The following is a 24562-nucleotide window of genomic DNA, read 5'->3' on the forward strand; positions in this document are numbered from 1 at the left end:
CAAAGGGGGAGAGGCAACATTTTTCCTGGCCCACAACACAGCACACACTGACGATAAAAACAAACATTAAAAGAAAAAAGAAAAAAGAAAAAACGCAATAAACCGAAGATAACCGCTACAACAATCAAACTCGGCGTCTGTTTCCGGGAAGAGAGGTTTTGGAATAAGAAGAGAAGAGAAGAGTGAAGTGGTGTTTGGAACTGAAAATTTGAACTCTCTCTTTAACGAAACAAAAGCACTTTCCACGTGCTTCGATGGCTTCCGTTCCCGGATCTCGATCCGGCGGCAAAATCGTCCGAACGCGCCGGAGCGCCGCCGCGAGGAGCCACACCCCCTACGACCGACCCGCTCCTCCGCCGGAGCCTCCGAGCCCTAATTGGCTCTCGCGTTTCGTTATCTCTCCCTCGCGTTTCATTGCTTCTGGCGCCGGAAAAATCTTCTCCTCTGTTTTGGATCTCGACAATTCTCCTTCTGATTCTTCCTCTGCTACTTGTTCTCTCTCCTCTTCGGCTAACGATTCCGATGCTGGTAATGACTCTAATTTAATGCATACGCACTTTTCTTACCGTTATACTGCTGTACTTGAACTACTAGGGTTTCTGTACTTTTTGGTTTTAATTTCGTTAATACAGGGATTTTGTTTTATGTTGAGTATGTGGAGTGGAGTAACAGAGCTTGTGTATGCTGCCTTTATTTTATTTTGACTTTAGTTGATCTAGGTTTGGTAGATCTAGTAGTCAAGGTAGGTGGTGCTTCGTAATTAAAGTGCTTGATTGGGTTTGAAAAATAGACGAAGTTGGGTGAATCTGTTATGTGTTTTAAATTTAGCTTTGAGTATGGGTCATGGTCGTGCTTTGTTGAAAAAACAAAATATGTATGTCTTTTGGTTTTGGGCTGTTGCTATAGCTGTCCCCTACTAAAAGATGTGCTTGGTGTTTAATTTTGCAGAGGAAGTTGGTACTTTCGATGATGAAAATGATAACCCTTCTGAAGGTGATGTGGCGTTGAGCAAGGTAGTTGAATCTCTGTTATGTTGTGCTTGGTTTAGGGCTTTTTTTTTTGTTTATTCTAGAAAGTAGTTATTTTCAATAGGTTTTGTTGGTTTGTAATGCATACGCATAAATTATGAATGTCAGTTTTCCTTGGTGGGAAATTGATTTGCTTTTACTTACTATGCATGCAATGCATGTTGATGCATGCCCTCACATGTAGGTTGCAGAGACATGGCATTGTTCTTAATATTTTCTCTCAGGCAACTTGTTCCACTAACTTATGGGCCTTTGGTAATTTTAGAAGACTTCATCCCTAGTCCTTCCTCTTAGACAACTTATTTGTTCCACAAACTTATGAGTTTTTGGTAACTTTCTGAAGCATTAATCATTTTTAAAAATGCCTGGGCTTTTGACAGCACTGTAGATTATGTTTTCATTCAGTTACAGTTTTGATCGATAGTTTCTTGTCTTCATGAGTCCCCTTGTTTCGTCTAATAGCATTACACATTTTTATTGATATCTGTGATGAAAGGATGGGACTTCGAAACTGATCAATTTTTCTGTGAAGGGGCTCCAGCCTTTTGTCAGGAATAGCAAAAACAAGCATATGATTGAGCAACTACTTATGAAGGAGTCATTCTCAAGGTACTGAAGAATTTATATTAGTTACAAGTTTAAAATGTGGATATTTCCTTTGCTGTTTCTTACTTTTTACACCCTTGCGTTAGCATATGATAATTTGTTGAAAGTTCTAGATATTCTTTTGTCAACAATGTAATTTCCTGTAGTTAAATAAAAACACACTATATGATTATTTATGCATCCTGGTTTTAGGGCCATCTATTATTTTTCATAGGGTTGAATTTAAAATTATCAGTAATTTTAGCCTCTAATATAATTCTATTACCTAGTTATCTACTTGTATACCATGATTACCATCCAGAATCCCTGATGCTAGTTGTCAAATCATAGAAGACAATTCTGAATTTTTAAATTTACAAAAGACTCAGCATTGTTTGACTTAAAATTTTCCTCCAATTATGTACAGTCTTGATGATTTTAACTTGCCTAAATTTTGGAACTTTTAAAAAATAAGCATTAACCCAGGCCAGACAAAGAACATAATCATATACAGGGTGCTATGCTGCATATATCAGTGATGGATTTTACTCCTCTAACATGAGGCATACACTTTAGAAGGTGAAGTGCAAAGTAATAACTGATTCAATAAAGGGTTGATATTGTGATAGAATACATACACGTGTATAACAAATTATAAAGTTGTTAAAATCTCAACTGTTTTTTTTTTCTTTCAATCAACAGATATACGACACTTTACCTTATAAATTGCACTCATTATGTTAGAATAGCCAAATACATCAATGCTTTGAACTAAAATTTGTGGATCTTGAGCTATATGTGTTATATAAACTTTAGAGAGTGGAACTGCATTTATGCATACATAAACTGTTTCCTCTAGTTGTTCGGAATAAGATTCTAATAGTGTAATTTTTGATCAGGGAAGAATGTGACCGGTTAATAAAAATAATAAGATCAAGAGTGGTAGATCCTGCAAATGATGATGATGGGGATAAGAGGCCAACGGATATGTCCAACAAGATTCTTGGAAGTGGTATTCTCTACACACTAAGCTCTGTTTTAACATATTACTGTTTCGTGACCATGGATTTTAATTATTTCTTAGATACAGATTCACCTGAGCTCCATGATGTTGCCATTATGGAGGCAAAGAAATGGCTGCAGGAAAAGAAGTCAGCATTAGATACAAATACAGATATAGGTTATGGAAGTCTTAGTTTGAACTTGGTTGCATTACCACAAGTTAGTAACTCTGTCTCTTAGTTTGTGGAGAAACATATATTCATGTTTCATCATTGTACATGTTATCTCCTTCCCCTTTTTAAACATACATTATGTCATGGTTTTCACATTAATGGTTTGTTTTTACCTGTATACCTGGCTGATACACAGGATCCCAAAGATGAAGGATCACCAGTGGATGTGGCCAAGTCGTATATGTGCACACGCCCTCCATGGGCATCACCTTCTATAGACCATACTAAACCTCAAACACCATCTGGAATTCAGCTATTCAAAGAAGAAACACCATATCTATTTGGCAACAATTCTATGCCATCCTCCAAGGTGCCATTTAATGTGTTATTTGTTTTTGGAAATCACATATATATCTTATTGGTTTTTTTTACTAGCTAATTTTGTTTTCAAACTGAGATTTTTACCTATATGTCAATTACTTTGGAAATTATATTTAGAAAATTGGGTCCTACATTTTGAGCAGATATTGCTGGCACAAGGCATAGTTAAACCAGAAAATTTATTATTACTAAATTTCATGAACTTAAAATTTTGAAAACTAATACAGTTGTTGTAATACAAAGTAAATTATGTGATGTACCTTGATTATTTTCACCAAAGGATTTATGTTTTCCTTTTTCACCAGTTAGTTGCCTTAATTATTTTATATGGTAATACAAAGTAAATTATGTGATGTACCTTGATAGAATTTTTAATGTTCTGGAATGTCATTTGTCACGGAATATACATGAATTGCTTCTATCAATCATGGCTGGGTTGTCATTTGGGTTGATCGAGTTACAGTATTCAGATGTTGTGTTGATGGATTGTTTTATTTGGGCTGATACTGCAATGCAGTTGAAAAGGGATTCTGCTGCTACTGGTTCATGGAGTATTCAGGATGAAATACGAAGAGTAAGATCCAGGGCAACAGAGGAATTGCTTAGATCACTTCCATCCTCAAAAATTGACTGGTCTGCATTTGCCATGGAGAATAAAAATAATGTAAACTCTTCAGCTATTGAAAATATTGGAGCTAGTTTGGGAGAGAGAGTACATAATTCAACAAATTTAGTTGATGCATCTGTGAACTTGGCCAGAGGCTTAGGTTCTCAGGTCTCTCCAGGTATGATTCTACTGCTTTAGGAGGCCTGTTGGTTTATTCTGATAATAAATTGTTTTATTGGTAAAACATATTTATTCCTTAAAACTTGTAGAGCCTCTCAGTGATTTTCTCAATTAACTTCATTTCCCTTCTTCAGATTTGGAGAGTAAACTGGATGAATTCCAACCTGAGTCTGTGCTGTCTAATCCAGTTAACACTAATTTTGAACAGAATCAGGTGTGCATCTGAACTGAAGTTTATATAATAAGCCCCCTTGTAATACATTCAAGGATTTTTAAAGATCAACTCTATTTCATGTCTAACACGATTCTCTTTTCTTTTTTCTAAGGGCTCTGTTGCTGTTCAGCAGACCAGAGGTAACACAACTGCTGACTATGATAATATACCTAATTTGTTGATCAAATATGTTTTAGAAACAAAACCATTTGTTAATTATCAATGCTTTTGCTTTTGAGATATTCTGGAGAATTATAATTGGCCAATTTGACAGACATTATTCGCTAATTGTTATTATTTGAGCAGAGAAGTATGATTTAACTACTTACAAGTATAAATCCATTGTTCTTTGTGTTAATGCAGCTTGACTAGCTGATAAAGTTCTTTTTTCATGTATTGTAAAATAGTTTTATCCCACCATCTCTCAGTAGAAGTTTTACAGTTTTACTTTGCTTATGAAAATCCATGCCACATAGGTACAGAAGATGGCAGCAGAGAAATAACTACTTCAGGACTAAGAGATGGGTCCTCGGATGATATGCACAGGTTAGAGTATTTCTATCATGTTGCCATTTCTTTTCAATAAAGTTGTGCTGGTATATTTCGCCAGGTTAAGTGTTTTCTCATTTACTCTCTGGCATTACCTTATTCTCCCTTGTCACCCCAACTTTATCTTATACAATGAATTTAAGGTCCTTAATTCTCTCTAGTTTGATCTGTTGATCACCTTTTTGACACTTTCTTTTGGCTGATTTTTGGAATTTTTAACTTTCCTATATTGCAAAAAAAGTTCCCTGTATTTGATTATTGTCATTGCTCTTGGGTGACCACCAGAAAAATTTTGCAACTCTTGAACCCATGATGTGCAAGACTGACAACAGTTAGAAAGTATGTTGAGTTTAATCCTGTCAATGTCTATGATTACCAAGTGTCCCATGTACAGAGATATGGTCAGGCTTTTTGTATGAATTCTGGCCCTTCGTATTATTTGTTTTCTAATTTTAGCATTTTTCTGAATGTAACAGGGATGGCAGTCTGGTTAAAGTCAATGGCATCAGTGACACAAATGGGTCTGGTCATCAGCTAGACTCAGTTGAAGAAACTAGAGATGGTATGAATCAGTTCCTTTGGCTGCCTTATGATTAGAAAACATGCTCGGTTGACCGTTGATGTAATGTGCTATTTGCAACTTATATAGTTACAGTTGTTAATGATGCTATTCAGAGATACTATAGCATTTAGCTGTGCACCATGGGCAATTGCACAATGCTAAAATGTGCAATTCTTATGGCTTTCTGTGTTGAATTTGGCTGAAAATTGAGTAAACACAACCCCATATCTCCCATAAGCTAGGGGACTATCTGACTATTGTAGGCCTTTGACACCCCCCAGTGCATTTGGATTGCTGGTGGAGGCTTGTTGTCCTCCATTCAGGTGAAAATAATTCATTCAATGTTTTGTTGCAATGTGCAATGCATGCAGAGAAGTTTCAGCCTTTTTTATTTCTGCACTTTGGGATTCACAACTTATGTTTGGTCAAAACAGAAAAGCCTCCCAATAGTGTAAGATTGCTTGATTGTGAGGCCTCGCTGCCCCTTCTTGCAGTTTTGTGGCCCAAATCATCTCACTTGGGGTTTCGTAGGGACAGGAGATATTTATTATGATAGATAGAATACCAATTGATAAAAGTAATAAAATATAATATTGAACACTGAAATCGCACAATATAGCAATACACTTGCTGTCCCTGAGACAAAAGTCTCCTATTACTCAAATACAACTATACACTTGTCCCAGAGACAAATGTCTCCTACAGAGTTTTCTCTGTCCACAACTGATATAACTGTCCCTGACTCTCAGTTTCCATCATATTAGATATTACTTTTAGAAATAATTTTCTTGTGTTTTTATGCAGCAGGAGTTGTTTGTGTGTATGTGTGTATATTACTGGTATTGCACCAAATAGTCCAACAATAGTTCTTTTAAATTCCAGGCATTACCAAACAGTGGTCATTTTAGTCTCTGAAATTACAGTTTACTACTATATAGACTGACTGTTATTTGTCAATTTCAAGTATTAAAATGATATTTTTATAGTTTTAAGAAGTAAATTGACTGAGGGCGAGCCCTGGTGCAACGGTAAAGTTGTGCCTTGGTGACTTGTTGGTCATGGGTTCGAATCCGGAAACAGCCTCTTTGCATATGCAAGGGTAAGGCTGCGTACAACATCCCTCCCCCATACCTTCGCATAGCGAAGAGCCTCTGGGCAATGGGGTACGAAGTTTTTAAGAAGTAAATTGACTAATGCTTGTAATTTTAGGGACTAATTTGGTGTGTGTGTATTTCAAAATAGATGTGTTTTTCATATTTGTTGCATATATTGCTGCAAGTGCACTATTTGCTTCTAAAAATTATATATGCAGTATAAACTTCCTTGCGTTTTGTACTCTAGTTCTTTGTGTCCATATTCTCTGATAGAATTTGCACATAATCAAACCTTTATTCACTTATTGTTACTCAGTTTGTTCTGAGTTTGTCCTTTAGCTAGGGTGTATGATCTGCACATTTTATAAGGAGTATGATTGGATCCAATTTTAATGTTTTCTGATTAAATATGTTATGCATTTTCATGAGGATATGTTTACATAGATCAGGGTGGTAATCTACAGAATCTTGCATGTGTTGATAGATTTATGGTGTTTTCCCCTTGTTCGGTTATGATAAATTTCTCCCTTGTGCTCTAGAGTTTAAATATTTAAGTCAGTATTCTTAATGTTAGTTTTCATTTTATATGCTGATCCTTCATTTGAATGCAGCTATAAATTCTAGATTACAAGATAGTAACCACTTAGTAATCAAAGAGAAGGTTGGAGCCGAAGATGCATTGGCAAATGGGTTTCCCTCTTCAGGGCCAAGGTAAATTTATGGTTCACAGGCTTTTCTTTGATGTTGAATATTCTCAATGTAAAACCTATTTATATATAACCTAGGTGCCTTTTGCTTTTATTTAATCAGTGGAGCGTAAAATTATTGATTAAATTTTACTTTTACGCTCATCACATTACTAAAGTCATTACTCATTAGTCATTACCTAATAGCATGATTCTCTGTTGGTAACCTTACTTCCTCAATTGCCTAATTTGGAATGAACAATTTTTTATTTGACTTGAAATGTGTGGCAAAATCAACTGACTTTTTTTCCCACCTGTCTAGGAAAAGAAACCCTTCATTTCTTATTCCAGTTATCAAAATAGTAAATTTAAATTAATTCTGCTATTTTCCTGTATGCTAGTTTCAATGCAGGGCAGGTTATTGAACAGAACACAAAAACATTGGACAACAAACCCAATACAACCGATTCAAGTCAGGAAAGGACAGCACAAGGTGTTCTTGAGCAAGAGGAGTGTCAGACGTTGCGTGAATCAACGGAGGTGCCTGATGTGATTGGGGATGACTCTGTTGCTGACCGTGTTGCCTCTGGTTCACAGAACAGTTCCAGTATGTATGAGGTTCAACATGATACTTCTCAGCCGGGTGTAGAATTAGGTTTGCCAGCCACACCAACTAGCATTGCTAAGCAAAAGGGAAGAAGAATTACAACCAGATACAACAGAAGGGGCAGGAGCAAGGGTGTCAAATGATGCCTGTTGTATTATGTATGTTAAATTGTAAGTCACTGTTAGCTTAGAAAGTAGGGATTCTGCCAGGTCATTTGTTGTGAGATTAATAATATTCACGAATGAGTCTACGTCAACTTAGGTTTATTTTTTCTTTCATCTGTTCTTTCTTCTTTTTTGGGCGATTACGTTCAGGGAAATCAGGTTCAGGTTCAGGAATTGGAATGTATTTGCTGTATAAAATGGTTAAATTAGCGACATGTTCTTTTTTTCTTTTTTAGCTGGTTAACTAGCTTACACGGATTTATGGGACATGTACGAACTTGTGCAGCCTGAATGAGGCTCCTCCAGGAATCATAACATTTTGTAACATTCCAGTACTCGAATTAGTTTGAGTTTGATGACTTGAAAGGTTTTTTGTATGCATCGTTGTATTTATTTATGTATTTTTAATTTGGAAGAATTGAATGTGGGAATTAGTGGATTAACAAGGATTTACGCACATTGTTTAGCCGAGTTAGATTCTCAGGTACTTAATTTGGTTTGACAGGTTTAAGTGGAAAAGTTGATAAAAAGAAAATGAAAGAGTGACTTAAATAATCTTTTGGTTTCTATAAAGTATTTTTTTTACAATTTTTTAAAAGATTTTAATTTTAATTTTAGTCCTTTAATGATTTATACGATACTTCATTGTGGTTGTTGAAAGATTATGGCTAATTTTTAAATGTAATATTTCAGATAATAATTTGTAACTATCCCTAAAAAAACAATTAACTAATGGATTTAGAGGTTAGTAAGTATGCATTGTTTGTTTTTTTCTAAGTCAGAAATTACATGTGTTTTTCAATCCATTAATTTAAAGATTAATTTCAGTAAGGGATTTTTTAGCAGATCTTATGCTACTGGATGAATCCTTTGGGTTAATAAGTATTCATTGTTATTGTACAAGAATTTTCACTAAAAATGAATTAAAATGTCTTTTGTATGATTGTTAAAGTAATACAATTTTGTTACCAAGTCGCTAGTTGGTTTGAGTGATATAAACTTAATTTTCTTAGACAAATTTTGAATTTTAATTTTATGGATGAAAAAAAAATCAATTGATCATATATTACAAATTATGATGAGAGAACAGTTTAATTTTTAATCATTAATTAAATATTTTAGATTTAAACTTGATATTATTGGTTAAACTGAAATAATTTGGAAACAATTAACTCACACAATTATACTAAACAATGTATATATTTATAAAGTTTAAATATCTATTCTTATATTATTTAAGTACCCATTTTATAGATCAATTGACTTACTTCCTATATTTCTTCGAAAATAAAAAGCTTACTTTTTATATTATCTTTTCTTTTTCTCGTTGCACAAAAGATTATAAATTAGTAATTTTCATCTCCATTTATTACACTAAAATTGTTTTTTTTATAAAAAATTACAACCTTTTCAAATTTAAATTATTATTGTTATGGTTAATATATATTTTCTTCAAAATTTAAATTTAATTTATTATATCCAAATTCAAATTTAAATGAAATCATATTTGATTTTAAAATATAATAATAATAATATCATTTCAATTTCAAATTATCTTAAATTAAAATTGAATTAAATATTATTTTAATTTTTAATAAGTTCTATAATTTTAAAAATTATTATAATAAATATATTGTTGTTTTCAAATTAATTTAAATATTATTTTTTACATTAATTTATTATATTAAAATATAATAGAATAATCATATATAAAAAGTATTGGGCAATTATATTCTTTCTATTTTGTTCAATTTATAATTTTTATTCCATCATTTTAAAATTGAGACATTTAGTCTTTTTATTCTAAAAAATTTATGATTTTGACTCTTTCATTTTAAATTAGAGACATATGGTCTTTTTATTTTAGAAATTTTTTAATTTTGGTCAAATTCTCAATTGTTTCTGTCTTTTTATTTTTGTCTAATTAAACCTTAAACCTAATATATTCATTAAAGATATCCTCAATAAATGATTTTATCAATTACAAAGTAAAAAAAAAATAAAAGAAATAAAACACAAGCAAAATTAAATATTAAACTAAAATTGTGTATTTTTCTAAAATATAAGAATCAAAATTATAGATTTTTTAAAATATAGAGACCGAATATTTGTATTTTGAAATAAGAAGACCAAAATTATATATGTTTAAAAATAAGAGAATCAAATATCCTCATTTTAAAATAGATAAAACAAAATTACAGATGCAATAAAATACATGATCAAAATCGCATTTAAAATTTTAGTTTACTCACTATTTGGACCTTTTTACCAATTAGGGGGTAAAATTTTAAACAATTTTCCAATTGGGAGTATATTTTAAAAATTATCCAAAACGGAGTAAGTCATAATAGGTGTTACAACTTTTAACTCAGAAGTCGTAATATATGTTATGACTTTTTATTTTTTTTAATTGAAGTCGTAAAATTATTTACAATGATTTTTTTTTTGTTTTACGACTTTAAAGTGGTAAAACTTTTTTTTTTAATTTTTCAAAGGTTTATGACTTTGAAGTCGTAAACTTGTTTTTTTTTTGTAAACTTGTTTTTTTTCTCTTTTCATAAACCTGTTTTTTTTAATTTATAATTGTTTATGATTTTATTTTTATTTTATTTTAAATAAAAAAATTAAAAATATATATTTAAATATATAATAAATAATATTAAGTTGACTTATCCTTTGAAAACATTTTCAAAGTTTATCAACATCATTTTCACTCTATTGGAAGTGAAGACACATGACCTCAATATTTAGGTCCGCATTTTATGTCTGATCCTTCGAAACGATAATAGACATCAAATAGGCCGGTCACTACTCGAATACATAATGAGATGGACGAACTAATTATTCCAAATAGGCCTAAGAAATGCTTATTAGGTAGAAGTAAATGACATCATCGTACTAACTCTCCATACAAACAAGTACATGACTAAAATAATTTGTAATTTTTATGTTTTTCTTTCATTTGTATTATGCGTTTTATATTAATGTATCAATTATGTTGTTTTTAATTTTATTGATAGATTATTTAAACTTTAAATAAAAAACATTTAAAGTAAGCTATATTAAAAATATATATAACATGTTTTAAATAATAAAATATTAAAATAAAATAATAACATATCAAATAAAATCATAAAAAAATATACTAATAAGTAAGTCAATTTAATATTATTTATTATATATTTAAATATATTTTAAATTTTTTTATTTAAAATAAAAATAAAACCATAAAAAATTATAAATTAAAAAAAACAGATTTACGAAAAAAAACAGGTTTATAAAAAGAAAATAAACAATAGGTTTACCACTTTAAAGTTGTAAATCTTTAAAAAATTTTAAGAAAAAGGTTTTATGACTTTTTACAACTTTAGTTTTAAAAAAATTTACAACTTTAAAGCCGTAAAAAAAAAAGAATTTGAACTGAAATTATAAAAGTCGTAACATCTATTACGACTTATCTTGATTTTACCCTATCTAGTAAAAAAGCCCATGCATCCTAATAAAGAAAACATAAAAATCTCCTTAATTTATTTATTTATAAAATAATCTTCGAATTAAATACCCTTATAAAAGAAAATATTTGAATAACAGAAAAATATTTGTTAATTCAAATTTAGTTTAATGTCACTTTTTGATTAATTATATTTTACAGCTATTTTATTTTAAATCATTAAGTTTTAAAAGTTATAGTTAATGGAAGAAAACCAAACCAGGCAAAAACATAAATACATAATGCACTTCAAATTTAGTGTGTAGAGGCAGCTAAAAACAAAGAGTGTGATAGTAAGAGTAGTAGAAGAGCGGTCTGGTCCAAGTGCTGCAATATGCAAGGCAAAGAAATGGAAGGGTTGTCGTCTTCGTCGGCGATCGCGCAGAAAACATGGGAACTCGAGAACAACATCATCCCGATGGACACTCCGGGCGGCGCCGCCATCTCCTCCACAACCACCACGACAAGCGCCGACGACTCGATCTTCTACTACGACGAGGCGGGCCAGAACGAGTTCCAGCGCGACAAGCCCTGGGCCAACGACCCCCACTACTTCAAGCGCGTGAAGATCTCCGCACTCGCGCTCCTCAAGATGGTCGTCCACGCGCGCTCCGGCGGCACCATCGAGGTCATGGGCCTCATGCAGGGCAAGACCGACGCCGACGCCATCATCGTCATGGACGCCTTCGCCCTCCCCGTCGAAGGCACTGAGACTCGCGTCAATGCCCAGGCCGATGCGTACGAGTACATGGTCGATTATTCACAGACAAACAAACAGGTTCGTTCGTTCGTTCGCTCACTTAAACCCTAACCATAACCCTAATTTCAATTTGATTGATTTATTTTATTTTTTATTTATAGGCAGGGCGGTTGGAGAATGTAGTGGGATGGTATCACTCTCACCCTGGTTATGGTTGCTGGCTGTCGGGGATCGATGTTTCGACGCAGATGCTGAATCAGCAGTTTCAGGAGCCGTTTCTGGCGGTTGTGATTGACCCGACGAGGACCGTTTCGGCGGGGAAAGTTGAGATTGGGGCTTTCAGGACTTACCCTGAAGGGTATAAGCCTCCGGATGAGCCTGTTTCTGAGTACCAGACCATTCCTCTTAATAAGATTGAGGACTTTGGTGTTCACTGTAAACAGGTCTTTCTTCTTCTTTCTTTCCAATTTTTATTTACAATTACCGTGTTTCATTTTATTATTATTATTATTATTATTTTTTCAATTCCATTCGTGTGCTTTTGCAGTATTATGCATTGGACATCACTTACTTTAAGTCGTCTCTTGATTCACACCTCTTGGACCTGCTGTGGAACAAGTATTGGGTGAATACACTGTCGTCTTCTCCTCTGTTGGGTAATGGAGATTATGTTGCTGGACAAATCTCTGATTTAGGTACTCTTTTTGCTGCAGTATATTTTTGGTTTAGGTTCTTCTGTTTCTTGTTGACATGATTGTGGACTAGAATGGTTCAGCATTTGTCTTAGAGAATGTTATGTTTTTAAAGTATGGGTATCTCAGTTGGAGAATTCCTTTATTGCAGCTGAGAAGCTAGAACAAGCAGAGAATCAGTTGGCACACTCACGCTTTGGGCCACTAATAGCACCCACACCTAGAAAGAAAGAGGTGAGTGACTGTTGTTGTATTTTACTAATTTACTCCATTTATTGGATGTTCTGTATTGAGGCTTCCTATGGGAGTGTTTCATGGAAATGTAGCATTTTGACGATACATAAAACTTTTTGGGTGTTTATCTGTTATCTATTTCATGCTGTATGGAAATTTAGATATACATCTACTCATTGAAATTCTGAAGGTCAGCTGTGAGAATCCATGATCAGTATACTTCATTTTGCTGTCTCACTTGTCAGTCTAGGAATTGTAGGGAAGAAAATTTGAGCCAAATAGTGGATATAATACCTTTGTTTATGGCTTTGTAAACATATGCCAAGTTTCCTTCATCAATGGTGCCACTTTGTCATGTCATAAAATTAGGCGCTTCATTCCAAATAAATTTTTCCTCCAAGATCATAATTATGTGTGTGGCACTTACACTGAAGTGATTGACTGTTAGGATTGCTTGTCTGGTCTCTAATATGTTGTAAAGTTAAAATGAAATTTATAATGGTAATTTTGAAATATGCATACATCTATGTGGAATGGAGGTTTATGTTTCTTAGAAACCTAATTCCAATATGATAGGTGTAACTGTGTAAGAACCTACAGTCAGGAGAAGAGAGTTGTATGGTTTTATGCCAACTTTCATTTGAGTATTAAAGTAATGCATGCCATTAATGGATTTTCTCACTCTGGTTTCATGCTCAACAGTCAGCATCAAGATATGCATGCATGCAAGAGTTTTTCTTACCTTATTTCCTTTCCACTTTTTTATTTTATTTTATTTTGGTTCAGATTGGCTTTTGCATTAGATTGATTAAGCCCCTGTTTGCTTTGGTGTTAGAAAATTAATGCTGGGTCTTTCCAATGAAAAACTATGTTCCAATGTAAATATAATGAGATTAATGTGGACACACATCCTACTTATGTTCAATGGTTCAACTTAATTTTACCTAACTTTAAAACAAACAGGCCCTAAATGTGGTACTAGTTGCCCTATAAACTATTTTTTCTTTTCTTTTTCCTCATTAAGAAGAAAAGAGCATAAATATAACTGACTAAGAATTTGGATTCCAGTAATGTAGAACATCCCAAATCATCCCAACTTGTTACCTTCTATTAAAATAGGAGAGTGAATCTTATTGACTTGTTCTTTAAGAAGGGATTTAAAAGTGGCATACATGTAATTAATTGCTATATTCATGAAGTTCCAACTGTCTGTCAGACATTGGCCAACTTAACTGGTAAAGTTGTTTGCTACTGCCGTTCATCAATCAAATCTGTTATAACAAAAGATCATGATTTGGATGTTGGATATGTGGATGGTTGAGCTTGTTGGGACTAACTGCTGCTTTGGCATCTAAAGGTTTTTTTTAATCCCAATGTCTTCTTGTTTGCAAGAGGATTTTTCAAAACCCCATTACCCCATATTCACTTTGTTGTCAATTTTCCAATCCATACTTAACAGCTAAAGAAAACAGAATCACTATTGGTCGTAGTTCTAATCTTTACTTTTCCATCTAAATGTGTTGTTTTCACAGTAACAAAAAAATATTTGGAAATGTTGGATAAATGCATTTCCAAATGAGGTTTGTTGCCATTGGGGACCCTGCTTCTGTTTGGCCAAGTTATAGCTAAAGAAAACAGAATCACTATTGGTCTTAGTTTTTGTAAAGGCAAAATATCACAAGAAGGGGAGGGGTTGAGTTGTGATTTAATGTAATTATTGAAAACCTTTTCAAACCAGCAAGATTTTTCGTCTGTAAGGATAACTTTGTAAGAGTAACAACCTCTATTATAGGAACTCTTACGATGAGAAAAACAAATTTGTAAAAAGGCAATTTATCTTAAAACGATTAAAACACAATTCAGTTCAAAGCAGAGAGAAGGCAAAAGATAAACAGACACAAAAAGTTATACTGGTTCGTCTTTATCATTGAGACTACGTTTAGTTTTTGATGAACCACCAAGTTCCACTAACTTTCCACAAGTCACAAGTAGTATGTCACGGTCACTTCTGACTCTTACAAATCAAACTCTACCCCATGTTTGATCAACACCCAATAATTTGTTCTACCAAGTCATTGTTGACTCTAACCAAATCAAACAAGATTTGTGGTTGATGATTGCTCACAAACTAACATAGAATCGTCTTATAGACGCATAAACAATCTAAACACTTAGTCTTTTTCTCTCAGGATGTTCAAGGTGCTTTGAAAGTTTTTTCTAATCTTACAAGAAAATATAGAAAGTTGTTGAAGAAGAAGAGTAAGGAAAACTTTGTGCAGAATCAACTTGTTTTGGTCTTCAAAAGCTCCTGGTTTATATAGGCCTTCGTCTTTAGGTATCCATTGTCTCATAATGGGTAGATCTGATAGAAAAAGGGTCGTTGGGTGCATCATTTAATGCACGTTCTTTCCTCATGCATAGAGCTCTGTCTTTAATGCTTGCGCGTACGAGAAATTGCAATAGGTAGTCACATCTTTGTTTTATAGCATGTACTGCATAGGAGAATATTTCTGCAGACAAAATCTCAAACATCAGACGCAAATATTGAAAGGATATCAGATGCATATTATGTAGTATTTTCCTTTTGTATTTGTTTGTATCTAATTAAAATAATAAAGGATCTTGGTTCGTCTTTTAGACGTAAACGTCCTTTGACTCAACAGTTTTAATCTTTACTTTTCCCTTTCAAATATGTTTTTTCACAATAAATGCATTTCCAAATGAGGATGCCAGTTGTCACCTCTGGGACCCTGTTTCTTTTTGGCCAAGTCATATGTCAAATCATCAAGTGAATGTGTTACTGGAGTACTAAATTGCACTTGGTGTTTGATTAGTTTTTGCTGAAGACAGCTGAATTTCTACTGGTTTAATTTGTAATATTGGCTGTCCCTTGACACCTTAGATTTACTCGGTCAACTTACTGGTCTATTATTACTTACCTCTCTAAATGTATGTACATGTTTGCTCGAGCTCACATATAGCATGCACAAAATGGCAAAAGTTATGTGATGTTTGATTAGTTTACATGATATTGGCTGACCAAAAAAAAAAAAAAAGTTTACATGATATTGTTGGGCTACATATCACTTCCACATTTTTATGATGAACATTTATTTTAGTTGGGGGCAATTCTCCTATAATTTGTGTAAAATTATATATATATCCATTGCACATATATATATGCATTCCATGTAGTCACACCGCCAAAACTATATATATGTTATGGCAGTGTGGCTAAGTAATATGTATATATGAGAATACCCCCTTCCCGAAAATGGAGGGATAAACTATTTTTGTGTCTTGAATTCTGTTTTCTTTACTCCCACTCTTCAAAAGGCTTCCTTTTTTTTCTCTTGAAAAAGAATTCTAGACATGTCACAGAAGCAAAAATCTTGGGACAATTTGCAATTGTTAATTATAAACTCCTGATTGATCCTTTTTGTTTAATATTTTAATCTAACTTTTTTATATTCTTAATTGAGATAAGAAAATTGAAACTGATACAGAACCATGCAAATGTGTATACTAGGTCTGTGACTGTTAATCATTTGAAGCTGTTCTGTACAGAACCAGCATTCATGAATATCATTCAATGCCGATATTAACGTTCTTTGTCCTTGCATACTTGATACTTACATTTCCATGGTTTGCAGGAGGAATCTCCACTTGCTAAGATTACTCGTGACAGTGCAAAAATAACTGTGGAGCAAGTGCATGGTCTAATGTCACAGGTATTGCCCCTTCCTTCCCCCTTGTTAAATTATTCTTTGCAAGGCTGCTCATAATGGCCAATTTCTTCTATGTAGGTTATTAAGGACATTCTGTTTAACTCCGTCCATCAAGCAAACAGAACTCGCACAGAAGCATCTGGTCCCGAACCAATGATTGAAAGCTGATTCTGCCTATATGCTAGACATGCATTTATATATTCTTTCCTTGTTTTTTTTTTGGCTATGTCCTTATTATCGGCCAACTCATATACTTCACAGGAAAGTAGATCTAGCCTTGTATTTTGCCTTTTTTTTTCCCTCGGGCTGTGCATATTCTTTTTTTATTTCACAAGATTATGCGTGCACTGTCAACCATGCAGTGGAATTCACCTAACAAACAAAACCTTGGCAAATACAAAGTTAACAACAAATACAATCGTATGTGTTTTAATGGCTTTTACTACTGGTTGCTGCTGAGTTAATTTTCTAGCTGATTATCGTACGACTCAATTATGCTGGGTTGTGATGCAGTGTTTGGTCCTTGGGCTGAATTTGTCACTAGACTCACTATCACAAATAGACGTTGGGCTGGTTGGGTCGTCTTAGTGATGTTAACGTAATGGCGTGGCATCCATCATTGTTTATATTGTTAGTTGCAGTTTTCTTAGCGAACTACTGGAGATAATTTAACAGTTTTTTATTTATTAACTTCTATTAAAAAATGAAATTTTGAAGAAAAGAAATATAGTAATATTTTCTGTTAAACAGGAGGGAATACTAGTAACATGAAAGGGCAGTAAACTCAATTCGGCTGGCAATTGTTATGTTACAAAAAGGGTGAAAACAAGCACATTAGCAAATGCTTAATAGTAAATTTTTTACATGTGCTTAAAAATATTTAATTATTCTCTTGATTTCATATTATATATGTTTAAGGTTTTAACATAAGTATTACATAATAGTGAAATATAATTAATTTATTGAATTTCATAAAAAATATTAGGTAATTTTTATTTCTCTAATTAATTATTTATTTTTATCCACTATTCTCATTAAGTATTGATTAAGGGTGGTTTTTTTAAAAAATATTTAATGCAACATTGATTTTGTAAAATGATATCTATTTTGAAACAATTTTTTTCTCTTTAAGATGTCTGAAACAGAAGAAATATATTTAAACATTTTCTTTATTATTAGATGAAATTTGATAGAAGAAACTAGTTTAATTGATCGAAGATTCAAGTTATTTAGTGGAGTCGGCATGATTGTTTTACTCAATGGAGTGGCGTAATGCATGAGACTCACTTAATGAATGTCTGGAGGAAGTAAATGTAAACAATCTTCTACCTTAAGCATAAAAAACTGTTTCTGGTCCAAAAAAATTAAAACAGAAGAACGCTTTTAGGATTTGAACCCATGAATTTCAAAGTGTCAAGTCAGCAACTTTATTACTGTATTAAGGATAATCTTCCACCTTACTAAAAAAAAAAAAAGAAAGTGTAAATAAATATGTTGCTAACATCCTACAAAGAGACAAACTAATAACAGCATAAGCAGATATTAACAACCCATATAAGATGAATGTAAGTAAACTTAGATTTAACGCCATGATTTGATCTGTTTGGAGGATCGTTGAAACTAGACTATGATGCACACTAGACAGCATTGGTTAAATTGGTTACGTATCAATGGATGGCTATGAGAAAAAGTAGGTTCTAGACTAGTTCACTCTCTGTGTCTGCACATAAATATGCATGGAAGGCTATAGTTTTGCAAGTCGTTTTCTTATGTACGGTAAATTCACATTATAATCATTTAGATACCCAATAAGAGGGGCCTCAGTGAAGACGTACTCTTTGTCCTTCTTCCCCATTCAGAACCAAAAGCCAAGCCAAACAGGACTTCCAAGTTCCAAATCATCTTACTTTTAGTTTAATAATTTTGATTTTAGGCTCTTGTGAAATTGTGATTAGTCGTAAAAGTCACGCTTCTCATGATTCTCTCTATCTCTCGCTCAAAATTTTTTTTAGATAAGTTTTGTATACCATTATTAACTTTCAAACATATAATTGTGTTGGTCATACTAAAAATCTACCTTTTTATTTTCTTAAAAATGTCTTTGGACATACTAATGTGAATATGAGAATTTTCTGGTAAATGATCACTAAAGTCCGTTAAAGAATTTCTTTCCACTTTATTTTCTTTTTCTCTCATTGTCAATTGTCATTTGTCAAAGCAACATGCGTTCGATAAGATTCTCAGGAGATAACAAAAAAAAAAGGGACGTCTTCATTCAGAAGCTAATGGTCCTCCTCTTTATGGTGCTGTTTATTTGTACAACTCTGATAACACCTGTGACAATTTCACATGGAACTTAACCCACACCCACTGACTCCTCTCTTTTCTATTTCTAGAATCTGGCACAATACATCATGAAAGCCTAGCTACTTCCATAAGCAACTTTTAGAATCCAACAATCTGGCAAAACAGACCATCATATGTTTTTTCTTTCACTTTGCCAAAATTTATATTTGTCTCGTGCTAATCCCTTCTTCTTGTGACCACTATCCCCTTACCAACTTCACCAACCAATTTGTCTTTTGGGTTCTGGAGACACGTCCTACCACTCTTCCTTCCCGTGAGAAATCCAACTTCCAGAGTCCAAGATCGTATCATAATCTTATCACGACTTCACAGTAGCTAAGGCAAGCAATAAAGAACAAAAAAAAAAGTTAAAAATTGTTATATTGACACATCATTTCTTATGGAACAAACTTTATGTATGTTCACTAGTGTATTGTAATGTGTATACAAAAATTCCTCAAAGCGTAGTCATTGCCTCGTATATCTATAGTGACTAGCCATAAGTTTGTTGTCTTTGTTTTTTGCAACTTTAAATTTGAAGCAAAAAAAATTCAAGAATAAATGAAATAATGGGTTTGTTACTTTATATTGAGTGATCAATATGAGGATACCAATGGATAACACCGTAGAAGGGTGACAAAAAGAAAAGAGAACTTTACTTTGAAGATGGTTGGTTCTGAAAATTTTCTCCTATCCATCAGAATTGACCGGTAACGAGAAGTAATTCGGTGTTATCACAAAGAAAAAATGCCTTGGCCACTTGAGGATGGATTTGTCTATACAAGTGTGCTATATGTTTTATGTGTTTCTTAGTCGCACTCAAGTTTTAAAAAATATCTATAACAAGAGATTATAGTCACAACGTCAAGGTTTTTAAAATCGGTGTGATCACATTGGTCAAATTAATATTAAGGTTTTTAGAGTTATTGTGACCATAATTATAGTGACATCGGTCATATTTATCTGTAATCTCTCACAGTACCAAAGGTTGCAAGGAAATTGTCACCTACACCACAATTTAAAACCTTTGTGACAATGAAAGAAAACATGTGGTGATTTTACAATGCCTGAACCATAAAACACTTGGCTAAATCTTCCCTTACCCTTGAGAATGATAGGTGGGGCATTTTCACTATTCCATCGTATACATTCGTCCTGACCCAACCAGCAGGGAATTTGCATCCCCAATCCATATCGCATGTCCTTGTGTAAGGCTGTTCCTAAGAATCTTTGCTCCACTTGGTCCACATCACATATAACATTAATTTTTGGTTAGTGTGCCAATAAAATTTGAGAACAACTATAGCTTATTCAACTTTTGTCAGCAATAATAATTATTCTAATGGCATCTCTTATCTCTGCCTTTCTTTCCCAACCCTATTTTTTTATTCAACTTTATACTCGAGGCGTGTCCGTCTTCTATTTAATTTGGTAGGTCAAAAAGAGAAAACCTAAGGAACTTTCTGGGGGTAATGTTTGGATGCAATGAGCCAGGACCACTTTGCAGAATATAAACAATGTTAGGGGACAACTTCAAATTTGTTATTGAATTGAAAATATTTATGCATGCCATTCAATGTCAACCACGTCCTCCTTGCTTGAATTCTATTTGCATATATAGTTTTGTAATTTATTTTATTTTTTGATAAATCAAATATAGTTTTATTCTGTATATCTAGATTCACATTTTTTTTCCTTTGAAGCATAAATGCTTATTTATATTCCATGAGGCATAGAGAAAAGAAACAGTAGTGAATAAAATCAATGGTAAAAGCTTCCTATTGATAATTTTGAAAGCTCCTTGTTTCCGCGAAAAACGATTTATAGGAAAATCAGCCTTAATAATTTAATCATGATTATTCTTAAGCAAAGGGAAGAAAAAAAAAACATTTCTATTTTTATTTTATTTAAATCACATGTATCATTTATAGATACAATTTAGTTCTGTTGATTAAGAACATGTACATCAAAATGAGATTGAAATTCTAGACAGAATTGTTTATGTCTGTAAAGATCTACAGAAATTACAAATTATATTTTTTCTATTGGACATGGATTTGAAGTACTTTCGTGTATTTCAAGCACACAATATCTCTACTTTTTAATCCAAACGTGAAATTGAATTGTCTTTCTCGCTTCCCTCTTCTGGTTTATCAATTTGAAAAATATGAAAGTTTTCAATATACACTTTTCTTGATAATGACATGGCAACTCAAGCCTCCGAGGTGATGAGGCCAAAATAAATAAAGTTAGCCATTCTAATTTTTAGGCCTTAATTGGATCATTTATCTTTCAAATAAAAATTGCAAAAACGGAATAGAGAAGTAAGCAGCATGTTTTATAAACAAAAGCAACAAACTTAATAGGGACATTTAGAATAAATACCCTAAATTTATATTAGGCAGCAACATTTTGTACTTTCCTAGTTGCCTCTCTCTCTTTTATTTATTAGTCAAAGGGCCAAAAAGGTGGTAATTGCCTTCTTGCTATATATGGAGCGGAATATAGGTATGTGAAAAACAAAATTAATATATTTAATGCATAATATACCATGTTTGCCAACCCAAGTAAGAACACATGTATTCAAAAGCTACACAGATCTGGCCGGCTGGTTTGAAAAATATTTTTAGCATTTTTTCACTTTTAATGGATAAAAAATACCACTTTATTTTTATTATTAAATGTAAAAAAAAAACTCAGTTGGACACAGGGTACAAATTTAATTACGTTTCATAAAAAGGTAAATTATTAAATTTTAGTGAGAGATTCACTTATATATAACAATATAACAATTAGAAAAGTTTCTATGAATTATGCAATTATTTTTAAATCTGAAAAAATGTATAAATAAAAAAAATTAAAGAACATAAAAGATATATTAACTATTAATGATAATTTCTCTTTTATACTAAATAAGAATAAATTAAAGGTAATAAGACTTTTAAAATTGATGACAAAATTATAAAAAAAACATTTAAAATAAATATTTGATATTTGTTGATATAGTATGTCAAAATTTAAATTTTAAAGTCCAATTAAGATTGATTAAGATTTATATCATAATAATGTTATAGTTTAATCTATTTCAATCTTAAAAGTCCAATAAGAATTGACTTCACATTTTACTATTGGATCTCTTGATTTGTGATTTTCTGTTTTGTTTTAAATGATTGATCTACAAAAGTTCATTATATTTTCGTGTCAATCTTTTTTCTCCCTGTATAACATTTCTCGTATTAAATTAGCGTACATTATCCTATAAGTGCTTAATATTTTAGTTTATCTTCCCTAAAAAATATGTCATTCTTAATTTTTATTTTTAAAGTACAAATTAATTATGCGTTTTTTAATCCATATTCGAAAAGGTTGCTTAATTATTATAATTTAACTGTTATTTTCTTAATTTATATTTTTAATTTTTATATAAAATACATATTCGAACCATCCATGTATAACTCCTAGTTATTTTTAGATAAGAATCTCTCCGTTTTTGGATGAACAGCCCGTCAGAGAAAGAAAGGATCAGAGAATATATTAAATAGAAAATTGTTGGATACTAAAAATTATTTAAAAACTAGTTATGAATATTGTGATATAAGCGTAACATTTAATACTTTAATGTATTGTATTATACTAGTTTTTGATAATTTTTATTTATTAGTTTCTTAAGTAATAGTTAAGATAATCATTACTAGTTTTTATTTTTTATTTTTTAACCTATCATTTCACCAATAATAAAAAAACCAGCCACATTGTCTCCTAATGCATTATTGCATTAATTTTTTTAACACAGCATAACAATTATGTAAAGAGTCTTGCTTATAATAAGTGCTTATGATTAAATTAAAAAAAAGTATTTATATATTGTGAAAATAGAAGAATACAAAAGAATTATAAATAATACAATTTTATACATTTCAATAAAAATCTTTCTAATTTAAGGTAATATTTGATAGAAAGAAATGATATAAAATAAAAGTGAATTGAAATAAAAAAAAATTAAAATAAAATATAAAAATATGAATCATATTTCATTTTACTGATTATTTCACTCTTTTTTTTTCTTTTTTCTAGATTCACCTCTAACTAACGGAGGGCAAGCTAGCATTTGCCTTATGTAAGTAGCCTTCAACCCAAGAATAAGAATCCAGCAAGTGCACAGAATTTCTGCAACTCCAACCATTGATGAAGCTTCACGTGCTTCTTTGTTTTCAAAAGAAGAATTTGAGATAACAATTAACTCAGAGAAAGACGAAAAAGATTGCACAATCATTTCTGTTTTTGTGTTAATCATTTCCCGTATTGCGTGATTCTACTACGCTCATGACATGTGTCTAACGTTTCATCTTTCCTTTCTGACATTCACTTCTTTTAACCATTAACTTTTTTCCTCAGTTTTTTTTTTTTTCCGTAAGTGCATGCATATTTATTTCCGTTAACATTAATTAATATACATTGTATTATAAATACATACATTCTTCCATTTGTTGTTATGTTTCTTGTAAATAAAAGACAATATGAAAGGTCCCAATCAAATTGCTCTCTATATATTCCAGGGCCAATGAATGAAGCAAGCCAATGGTATTTTTCTGAATAAATTGAACCGAAGAAGAAAAGCATAATGGATAAATATTTGTTATTTACTTCAATATTAACAAAAGTGGAGAATATAATTCAGTTTAGAATGCCTGTTGAAACCAAACTAATATACAGTACTCATTAATTTTATATATTATGATGCAATATAATATTTGTGATTTTTTTATTGTATCAGTTGGGGATGGAGGAGAGAAAGAAATGGAGAACCATAACAATCTGTTATATTCCACTTTTTTGCCATCAATCATTAAGATTAGAAGAGTATTTTTTGCTGTACTTTGCACTTTGCAGCTTCTGTTTACAAAGTATGTAAGTATATATATATATACATATATCTCCAGCGCACAAACGCATGTGACAATTACGTTATTCCCAAGTTTGCCCTTCTTTTTTTTTGTTTCATTTTTATTTTTTCACCGGTATAAAATATTAACATACATCTTTCTTGTTTTTTTTAATTGTTAAATATTAATTTGTTAGTTTTATTAAAAATATCAATTGAGGATTTGAATCCACAACCTTTCTCCCTTCATTTTTTCCTAACCAGCCAAACTTGATATCTTTCATGTTAACCTACTTCTCAATTGAGAAGAAACGCTAAGGTCTTTAAGTTGTCTTCATTAATTGTTCAACAATGGTTGCAGAATCGACTTCTTTTGAGTTGTCATTGTACACCAACGGAGCAGAATCGTTTTTATGAATTTCACATTTAGAAACGATAACACATAGCATATATGGTTGGTTCAATTAACGTGTAATGTTAATTAGGTCGATTCTCACGGTTTAGTAATTTACTTTTGATAAGCAATTCATGAGCACACCAAAAGTCCTACTTTTTTGGGGGGTAGAGCAATTACTCGTCAATAATACTATTATTCCTTAAAATAGAATAATATCCTCCTCACTCTCTACCTCACTCTATGAGACTCATATAAAAAACT

General features: G+C 32.1%; 2 protein-coding genes across 9 annotated transcripts; both read left to right on the forward strand.

Annotated features, from left to right (window-relative positions):
- Positions 1 to 8209, forward strand: LOC100799206 (protein KAKU4). Of its 8 annotated transcripts, none has more exons than XM_006578137.4 (13): positions 1 to 528; positions 949 to 1013; positions 1561 to 1637; positions 2513 to 2625; positions 2698 to 2834; positions 2985 to 3158; positions 3687 to 3954; positions 4091 to 4170; positions 4283 to 4310; positions 4653 to 4716; positions 5196 to 5281; positions 6987 to 7086; positions 7463 to 8209. In XM_006578137.4, exons 1-13 carry the CDS (start codon positions 255 to 257, stop codon positions 7809 to 7811), a joined length of 1815 nt encoding a protein of 604 aa, XP_006578200.1. In that variant the 5' UTR covers positions 1 to 254; the 3' UTR covers positions 7812 to 8209. The 8 variants fall into 8 exon arrangements, with proteins under 8 accessions (XP_006578200.1, XP_014630011.1, XP_040870784.1 ...); XM_014774525.3 differs by having other exon boundaries at positions 3 to 528; positions 2513 to 2622; positions 2704 to 2834; positions 4647 to 4716; XM_041014850.1 differs by having other exon boundaries at positions 3 to 528; positions 1570 to 1637.
- A 3363-nt stretch (positions 8210 to 11572) lies between these two features.
- Positions 11573 to 17118, forward strand: LOC100784909 (COP9 signalosome complex subunit 5a). Its single transcript, XM_003522611.4, has 6 exons — positions 11573 to 12100; positions 12184 to 12465; positions 12570 to 12717; positions 12866 to 12948; positions 16602 to 16679; positions 16755 to 17118. Exons 1-6 carry the CDS (start codon positions 11657 to 11659, stop codon positions 16842 to 16844), a joined length of 1125 nt encoding a protein of 374 aa, XP_003522659.1. The 5' UTR covers positions 11573 to 11656; the 3' UTR covers positions 16845 to 17118.
- The last annotated feature ends 7444 nt before the right edge of the window (positions 17119 to 24562 follow it).

This window comes from Glycine max, chromosome 4 (assembly GCF_000004515.6).
Source record: "Glycine max cultivar Williams 82 chromosome 4, Glycine_max_v4.0, whole genome shotgun sequence".
Lineage (NCBI taxonomy): Eukaryota > Viridiplantae > Streptophyta > Magnoliopsida > Fabales > Fabaceae > Glycine > Glycine max.

Coding starts and splice junctions, on each gene's coding strand:
- LOC100784909 (XM_003522611.4), top strand. CDS start 11,657: ATGCAAGGCAAAGAAATGGAAGGGTTGTCGTCTTCGTCGGCGATCGCG. Junction 12,101..12,183: donor ATTCACAGACAAACAAACAG/GTTCGTTCGTTC, acceptor TTTTATTTATAG/GCAGGGCGGTTGGAGAATGT. Junction 12,466..12,569: donor TTGGTGTTCACTGTAAACAG/GTCTTTCTTCTT, acceptor GTGCTTTTGCAG/TATTATGCATTGGACATCAC.
- LOC100799206 (XM_006578135.4), top strand. CDS start 255: ATGGCTTCCGTTCCCGGATCTCGATCCGGCGGCAAAATCGTCCGAACG. Junction 1,638..2,512: donor ATGAAGGAGTCATTCTCAAG/GTACTGAAGAAT, acceptor ATTTTTGATCAG/GGAAGAATGTGACCGGTTAA. Junction 3,955..4,090: donor AGGTTCTCAGGTCTCTCCAG/GTATGATTCTAC, acceptor TCCCTTCTTCAG/ATTTGGAGAGTAAACTGGAT.